A 9,646-nucleotide genomic window follows, 5' to 3' on the forward strand; every position below is an offset into this window, starting at 1 on the left:
CCCGCATCCTCCTCTTCCTCCTCTGTTGAAGGGGCGCAGTAAAGAGCGGCAAGCTGCTGATGTCCCGTTGTTGACAAATCCATGCAACAACTCCAAGTTTGCAGGCTGCTGCAGGGAGAAGGGGAAAGGGGGCGTTTGTGTGTCGTCATCGAACCACGTGATCGGCACTCACTGAAGGTGGTGTAATGGTGGTGGTGGTGCGTGGGGGGGGGGGGGGGAGCAGGGGTCTATCAGTTAAAAAGCTCCGACCTTTTAAAAGCATGTGACATCTCCTCCCGGTGCTCCAAAGGAAATAAGAGAGTTAAAAGTAAAAGTCGCCATCTTGTACACAACTCGGACCGCAGCTGCAAGTTTGTCTTTTTTTTTTTTTTCCTTCTTTTTTTTCCACCCTGTGTGAAGAGAAGAAAAGTGAGACATGACCCTGTCTGGAGGCAGCGAGAGAGCCGGCGACATGTCCGGCCAGACGGTGCTCACCGCCGAGGACGCGGACATCGACGTGGTGGGCGAGGGGGACGATGACGAGTGCATGGAGCGGGACAGCAGCGAAGACGAGGCGGACAAGGAAGAGGTGACCTCCGGCGGCGGTGGAGGCGGCGACGCGGCGGCGAGTCCCGGCTGCGACGAGAGCTCCGGGGAGGGTAAAGGTGAGGTTCATCAGGCCGGCGGTTCGCTCCAGAAGCCCAAAAACAGCCTGGTGAAGCCGCCTTACTCCTACATCGCCCTCATCACCATGGCCATCCTCCAGAGCCCCCAGAAGAAGCTCACCCTCAGCGGCATCTGCGAGTTCATCAGCAACCGCTTCCCGTACTACCGGGAGAAGTTCCCGGCGTGGCAGAACTCCATCCGCCACAACTTGTCCCTCAACGACTGCTTTGTGAAGATCCCCAGGGAGCCCGGTAACCCCGGGAAGGGCAACTACTGGACCCTGGACCCGGCGTCGGAGGACATGTTCGACAACGGCAGCTTCCTCCGGAGGAGGAAACGCTTCAAGCGGGTTCAACCGGACGTCCTGCGGGACCAAACCGCGCTCATGATGCAAAGTTTCGGCGCGTACAGCCTCGGGGGTCCGTACGGGAGGCACTACGGCATCCACCCGGCGGCGTATTCTCATCACCCGGCGGCGTTGCAGTACCCGTACATCCCCCCGGTTGGACCCATGCTGCCCCCGGGGGTTCCGCTCCTGCCCTCGGTGGAGTTGAACCGGAAAGCGTTCAACTCGCAGCTCAGCCCGGGTCTGCAGTTGCAGCTCAACAGTCTGAGCACGGCGTCCATGATCAAGTCTGAGCCGTCCAACAGACCTTCGTTCAGCATAGAGAACATTATCGGCGTCTCCAGCGCGGCGTCCTCGGCTCAGGCCTTCCTGCGGCCTCCAGTAACGGTTCAGTCGGCCTTGCTGAGCGCGCAGTCCCTCTCTCTGACCCGGACCTCTGCTGCCATCGCCCCGATCCTCAGTGTTCCTTCCAGTATTCTTTCCGGACACGTTTTACCCTCAGCGTCCAAATGGCCCTCACAATAACTTTAAAAAAATTTAAAAAAAAAAACTATTTTTATATTGAGACATTAATACAAAGGGGAAACGTGCAGTGAACCCAAATAGGCAGCACTGGACTTTATGAAGATATGTAACATGAAAAAGGAAATATTTCTGTACAGGTAATATTTGTAAATATTTGTTTTTTTTTTAAACGTATTTCATTCTATTCGTTATGTCATTAGTTTACATTTTTTTGTATGGAAGCAGGAATGTGGATATTTTGTTTTGATTTTTTTATTTCGTATACGAGACAAAAAAAGCTCTGAAATAATCTGTTTATTATAAAATAAAATATCAAGTATATGTAATTCTACGTAGCTATATTGTGTTGTACACTGGCTTTATTTGTAAATAAATAAGAAAGAATTCAAAGCTATTTTTCCCGTTATTTTCGCTTTAATTACCTATTAAGGAAAATAACCTCCCAAGTAAAGTAATTTTTTTTCTAAGGGCATTTTATTTAAATCAAATTTTAAATAATGGCAATATGTTGGTAACCGTCTTAGACGAATGTAGCGAGCAGTCAACAAATATAATAATAGTATATTTTAAATGTTATGGAATTGATATTAATTCATTTTGTTGGACACGCATTACATTCACAAATTCACAATTTCACATCTCAACATGCCTGAAAAAGAGTACATGAAGAAAGAGAGTGTATTTATTCCTATACCTTTCTGAACAAATGTGTGTGTGTGTGTGTGTGTGGGAAGGGGGTCTTAAGTATTATACCTTATGCGATAAGTAGTCATTTTATTTCAGACCCAGTGGATCCATAATACAGAAAAAAGAAAACGTACAAATAAAAGAAATACAAGCATAAATGAAATAAATAAAAACAACCTGTATAAAAAAAATCATAATTACTATGTTATTTTTAATGTAAACTAACAACTCAGTTAAAATGTGTTGTAGGGTGAATTGAAATGCAGGTCCTGACACTTACACTATTTCCAATTAAAATAAATTCGTCATATTGCTATCAATTGTTTTTTATCAATAAATATGCATCGTGCGGGTGTTGGTTATTTCAAATTCTTGAATCGACTATAGTTGTTTTTTTTTTTGGGTATATTTAGATATTATACTTTTTTTTATTTTTTTATTTTTAACATTACGTCACCGGCGCAATCCTTTGGCAGAAATTGTCTCGGCTTCCATCAAGATCACCGTTTCAACAGTTTCGCAGTTGTGTCTTGCTAATCACTTCTACACAATCAGCAAATGGCGTGTGTGTGTGCGTGTGTGTGTGTGTGTGTGTGTGTGTGTGTGTGTGTGTGTGTGTGTGTGTGTGTGTGTGTGTGTGTGTGTGTGTGTGAGGTGTGTGTGTGTGTGTGTGTGTGTGTGTGTGTGTGTGCACTCTATATTTATCCGATCCCCATGGGAAAGAGAAAGTCAGTCAGACACCCAAGAAGGTGACAATGATGCAAAACTCCTCTCCGGTGTCACTTTGGTGTATTTGTAACGCAAATAATGAAATAAAAGAATAAATAAATAAATAAAAATGAAATAATGTAACAATACGCTGCAGCAGCCCACCACAATTAATTTATTCAGACTTCATATTGTGGATAATAATTGAAAATATTTAAAAACAAATTGTGAACACATTTATTGATAATTGTCATTTTTAGAATGCGGTTTAATGTTTATTTGCGGGACATTTCCGGCGCACACGTGCACAAGACACCGTTTTAATCTCATAAATGGAGGAAATCGTGCATGAAATTGTTGGGAGGCCATCCTGCATGTGGTCGACATGGCTGCGAGGTGGTGCATCATTTCTCATATTTGCATTCGTCATTGGAGACTTGAGGAATGTGAAATCCAGATTCATCCTCCCGGGAACAAATCCACCTTAGTGGACTACAGAGTCCATTTGTCCGTTACGTCATCCCCTTGATGGTACACACACACACACACACACACACACACACACACACACACACACACACACACACACACACACACGTAGCACCAGGCCTCCTGTAGTCATAAATATTGAAAGACGCATTGCTAATTAAGAAACTATAGTTTGTTTTGTTTTTTTTATTATTAATGGATGAATTTTGCATGAGCACTAAAATAAAAAATTGTAATGTCAATATTTTGACCAAAAATTCAAAGTGCTGACTCGACGCTCGTTTGAAGAGCAAACATTCCCAGCCTGGTCTATATTGAGCCGTGCAGCTGCACTTGCTGGTGCACAGGTGGACCCCAGCCCGCAGTGCTGTTCCCACACTTCTGACATGACCTGCCTTGTAGATGTTCAGACTGTAACAACACCACCATAAAAAAAAAAGAACAAAGTTTAGTCTGGTGCACTCAATAGGTGGCCCGTGTGCCACAGACGGACTGACAAATAATGAAACCATTCAATTGTACCTGACTCTAAACTTGCGACCCACGGGACATTTTGTGGATGGAAGGCCCATATTTTGTGGCCACTTGGCAATACTTAATTCCACATGACCATTTAAAGATATTATTTGTATATTATTAGTTTTTTTTTCGACTTTATTTATTGATATTGTTACTACAATATTCTCACTATTTTTTGTATTTTTATTCATTAATCATATTTTCACATATATTTTAAAATATGGCAGCACAGTGTGACAGGGGTTAGTACGTGTGCCTCACAATAAAAAGGTCTTAGGTTCAATCCCGGGCTCGGGATCTTTCTGTGTGGAGTTTGCATGTTCTTTCCGTGACTGCGTGGGTTCCCTCCGGGTACTCCGGCTTCCTCCCACCTCCAAAGACATGCACCTGGGGATAGGTTGATTGGCAACACTAAATTGGCCCTAGTGTGTGAATGTGAGTGTGAATGTTGTCTGTCTATCTGTGTTGGCCCTGCCATGAGGTGGTGACTTGTCCAGGGTGTACCCCGCCTTCCGCCCGAATGCAGCTGAGATAGGCTCCAACACCCCCGCAACGCCAAAAGGGACAAGGGGTAGAAATGGATGGATGGATATATTTTAAATCTATTTTTAGATTTAAAAAAATCTTAGTTATTCTCCTGTGTTGATGCTTATAGGCCTACTGAAATAAGATTTTCTAATTTAAACGGGGATAGCAGGTCCATTCTATGTGTCATACTTGATCGTTTCGCGATATTGCCATATTTTTGCTGAAAGGATTTAGCAGAAAACATCGACGATAAAGTTCGCAAATTTTGGTCGCTAATAAAAAAGCCTTGCCTTTACCGGAAGTAGCAGACGATGTGCGCGTGACGTCACGGGTTGTAGAGCTCCTCACATCCTCACATTGTTTACAATCATAGCCACCAGCAGCTAGAGCGACTCGGACCGAGAAAGCGACAAATTCCCCATTAATTTGAGCGAGGATGAAAGATTCGTGGATGAGGATGGTGAGAGTGAAGGACTAGAAAGAAAAAAAAACGCGAGGGCACTGGGAGCGATTCAGAAGTTATTAGACACATTTACTAGGATAATTCTGGAAAATCCCATATCTGCTTATTGTGTTACTAGTGTTTTAGTGAGATTATATGGTACCTGAAAGTCAGAGGGGTGTGGCCACGGGTATGGTGACCGCCAGTGTCTTTGAGGGAAGCCACACAGCTGCAGGAGGACGCAAGCTCCGCTCATAACTATGGTAAGAGCCGACTTACTACCACAATTTTCTCACCGAAACCTGCCGGTTGACATGTTCGCTTGACTGCTCCGTTCCATAGTAAAGCTTCACCTTCGGGAATTTAAAAAAAGGAAACACCGGCTGTGTTTGTGTGGCTAAAGGCAGCTGCAATACACCGCTTCCCACCTCCATCTTTCTACTTTGACTTATCCATTATTAATTGAACAAATTGCAAAAGATTCAGCAACACAGATGTCCAGAATACTGTGTAATTATGGGATTAAAGCAGACTACTTATAGCTTGGATCGGGCTGGAAAAAAATGTCCGCTACAACCGGTGACGTCAAACGCACGACACCTTTTCAACAGGATACTTCGCGGGAAATTTAAAATTGCAATTTAGTAAACCAAAAAGGCCGTATTGGCATGTGTTGCAATGTTAATATTTCATCATTGATAGATAAACTATCAGACTGCGTGGTCGGTAGTAGTGGGTTTCAGTAGGCCTTTAACAGTTGACGCTTTCCTCAATTGTTATTGGCATGCCATGTTTGTTTGGTTGTAGTGGTTTATTTGAAGGACAATGTGCAGCTACATTAAGAAGATGACTGCACCAGATTTAGCACCATGTTAATTTAAATAGTGCTGTGTGTGCTTAGTGCGCGTGTGTGTGGGTTGTGTGTGTGTGTGTGTGTGTGTGTTTGTGTTCTTGTATTTCTACCCTTCTTGAGACACCAACAAGGAAACGTACCTTCCATATAAGGACCAGTGAACAAGTTAGGACCGAAATCATGGTCCCAATACGGAAAATCATTGCTTTTAACAAAGAGCAAAATACTAGAGTCCGCGAACATTGCTCCAAAGTCAGGATTTTTTTTTATTCAATATGCATACACAAAAGTAAACATTGACAGGTGTGAAGGCAGCAATATATGATAAAACAAGATGGCAGCTAAAGAAGGACTTCCCTATTCACCCCCCACCCAAAAAAAATGTGACCATAGGATGAACAAATACACTATGGTACTAACACTATAGTGGCCATTAACAGTTAGCTTTTACAGCTGGGTTGCCCAAAGTGCGGCACAGGGGCCGTCTATGGTCTGTGACTCGTTTGTCATCGGCCTTGAGCACATTACAAAAAAAAAAAAAATAAAGATCTCATTTGCACTCCTGGTGGTGAAATCCATCAAAATTAGGGTAGGCCCAAAAAGGAGGGGTTTTTCAAAATGACTGTGTGTCAGTTTTAAAAGTGCTCCCCCTCTGATCAACATATGAAATAACAAGTGTGTGTAAACATTTGAAGTGCTCCCCCACTGTGTGTAAGAAATTGAAATGCACCCCCTTTGGCCCAAATTAATACAATTCAAAAAACAAATATATATATAGAGACATACTGTAATAACTTGATGAATAATGAAGATTAAAAACCAATTACAAAAAAATAAATAAATACATTTCCTTAACTAAAAGCAGCTTTTTTTCACAATGTGTCGACTTATTTCTGATAAAATTGGAAAAAAATTCTCATATTCTTTCTGTTTCTGTAATATTACAACACTTCCTCGTAAAATTATTACTTTTTTTTTGTAAAATTATTACTTTTTAATGCAAAATGGTGATATTTGTCATCTAAAATTCTGACTTTTATCACAGTATTGCCAATTTTTTGTAAAAAAGTGAAATGTTTTGAATAAAATGATGACTTTTGTCATAATTTTCCCAAGTAAAATTCAGATTATTATTATAATATTGCCCAAAAATTTAAGTTTTCTTATAATATTGTGACTTTTGTCGAATGAAATTACGACTCTTTTCAAAAAATTGCGACTGATATTGAGTAAAATTCCAACTTTTATTTAAAATTTTGACCTGCGTTGAGGGAAATTACGACTTTTATTATAATACTGCCAATATTCTAAGTTTTTCTTGTGAAATTGGGACCTATTTCTTGTGAAATTGCCGCAAATCTTTTTACAACAAGCTTTTAAATATTTGCATAGTATGTATATGATACTAATGTTGTAATACAAATCTTTATATATCTAGAAAAGGTGGTCCTAAAGAGGGTGGCATTTTTTGGAGGTCCCGAGAAGTAAACAAATGTGTGTGTGTTAAGCGCAAAGTAAAGTTCGATTGATTTATCAATTGATAATGACAATTGAAACGTTCAATAACGGTGCAAACAAGCAGCACAACAAACACACATTAGGCAACACAAAGAGCAACTTCCTGTAAGCAAGCGGAAGTGTCTCTGACTGTCTCCAGGGGAAATCTACGGTGTCAAAATACACAATTTCCATATTCCATTTTACATAAGGCCTCATATGAAGCTCAGGGTCACCACAACTGCTGGTAGAAGTCGTTCTAAAACATCATTTAGAACAACTCGAGCTCCAGCATTGCCACAGGTAAATTGAGTGTGAAACCCTTGCGCTAGATAGAAAGTACTTATTCATACAGTACTTCCACCGCTCTGCAGGGGGTGACAGCGAAACGAATATGCGTCACAATGAAGCAATAGAAGAAGACAGCTTGAATTCAAACTATGGCTGTCAAAGTTAAAGCGTTAACGCATGCGAATAATCACATTAAACATTGCATTACTTATGTATAAACGCAGATTAATCACACAGTTTATGATGCTCCTGTAGCTTTACTGCAGATGGTTACCTATAAGGTCAGAGATCAGGTCAGTACATAAACCATCTGTCCATTTTCTATACCGCTTGTCCCTTTCGGCGTCGCTGCACTTGGACGGAAGGAAGATACTGCAGTAAAAAGATGAGTGAGGTGGACAATTTCACTTTAAAATACATGCAGATGGTATTTGAGATAATACTAGATAGATAGATAGATAGATAGATAGATAGATAGATAGATATATAGATAGATAGATAGATAGATAGATAGATAGATAGATAGATAGATAGATAGATAGATAGATAGATAGATGGATGGATGGATGGATGGATGGATGGATGGATGGATGGATGGATGGATGGATGGATGGATGGATGGATGGATGGATGGATGGATGGATGGATGGATGGATGGATAGATAGATAGATAGATAGATAGATAGATCGATCGATAGATAGATAGACAGACAGACAGACAGACAGACAGACAGACAGATAGATAGATAGATAGATAGTATTTTTTGGATTCCTTCAGGAGAGTTCCCTCAGGACAATTACTGTTACCATGTTTGAGCAAATAAATGAGGTGCAGTGAAGTGAACATTTTCTGTTTCTGTATGACATCCTGACAAACAAATTGCATTTTGTGTAAATACGGAGGTCTTTTTTAAAATTATTTAAAGGCCTACTGAAATAAGATTTTCTTATTCAAACGGTGATAGCAGGTCCATTCTATGTGTCATACTTGATCATTTCGCGATATTGCCATATTTTTGCTCAAAGGATTTAGTAGAGAACATCGACGAAAAAGTTCGCAACTTTTGGTCGCTAATAAAAAAGCCTTGCCTGTACCGGAAGTAGCAGACGATGTGCGCGTGACATCACGGGTTGTGGAGCTCCTCACATCCTCACATTGTTTACAATCATGGCCACCAGCAGCGAGAGCGATTCAGACAGAGAAAGCGACGATTTCCCCATTAATTTGAGCGAGGATGAAAGATTTGTGGATGAGGATAGTGAGAGTGAAGGACTAGAAACAAATAAAAAATAAAAAAAGACAGGGCAATGGGAGCGATTCAGATGTTATTAGACACATTTACTAGGATAATTCTGGAAAATCTCGTATCTGCTTATTGTGTTACTAGTGTTGTAGTGAGATTATACTGTCGTACCTGAAAGTATGAGGGGTGTGGCCACGAGTGTGGTGACCGCCAGTGTCTCTGAGGGAAGCCATGTTTCTCGACGAGGCGAAGCGAAGGCAGCTGGTGGGGCCGGGCTGAGCTTTTTTTCCCCCTCCTCCACGGTGGAAGCATCCAAGGTTCGGGGGCGGCCGGTCGGAGGAGGCAAGACAGTCCGCAGCTGCCTCTTTGACAGGTGCACGAAGAACGACGCAAGCTCCGCTCATGTGTACGGTAAGAGCCGACTTATTACCACAACTTTCTCACCGAAACCTGCCGGTTGACATGTAGTAGAGAACCATGTTCACTTGACCGCTCTGTTCCATAGTAAAGCTTCACCTTCGGGAATGTAAACAAGGAAACACTGGCTGTGTATGGGTTGCTAAAGGCCGCCGCAATACACCGCTTCCCATCTGCATCTTTCTTCTTTGACGTCTCCATTATTAATTGAACAAATTGCAAAAGATTCAGCAACACAGATGTCCAGAATACTGTGTAATTATGCGATTAAAGCAGACTACTTATAGCTGGGATCGGGCTGGAAAAAAATGTCCGCTACAATCCGTGACGTCACGCGCACTCGTCATCATACCGACGTTTTCAACAGGATGCTTTGCGCGAAATTTAAAATTGCAATTTAGTAAACTAATCCGGCCGTATTGGCATGTGTTGCAATGTTAATATTTCATCATTGA

The 9,646-nt window shown here is 41.7% G+C and overlaps 1 protein-coding gene across 1 annotated transcript; it reads left to right on the forward strand.

Annotated features, from left to right (window-relative positions):
• The first annotated feature begins 254 nt into the window (after window positions 1-254).
• foxd3 (forkhead box D3) lies at window positions 255-1,885 on the forward strand. The gene has a single exon (XM_061882867.1). The coding sequence runs from the start codon at window positions 416-418 to the stop codon at window positions 1,514-1,516; it is 1,101 nt and encodes a 366-aa protein (XP_061738851.1). The 5' UTR covers window positions 255-415; the 3' UTR covers window positions 1,517-1,885.
• The last annotated feature ends 7,761 nt before the right edge of the window (window positions 1,886-9,646 follow it).

The sequence above is a fragment of the Nerophis ophidion genome, linkage group LG22 (genome assembly GCF_033978795.1).
Source record: "Nerophis ophidion isolate RoL-2023_Sa linkage group LG22, RoL_Noph_v1.0, whole genome shotgun sequence".
Classification (NCBI taxonomy): domain Eukaryota; kingdom Metazoa; phylum Chordata; class Actinopteri; order Syngnathiformes; family Syngnathidae; genus Nerophis; species Nerophis ophidion.

Coding starts and splice junctions, on each gene's coding strand:
- foxd3 (XM_061882867.1), top strand. CDS start 416: ATGACCCTGTCTGGAGGCAGCGAGAGAGCCGGCGACATGTCCGGCCAG.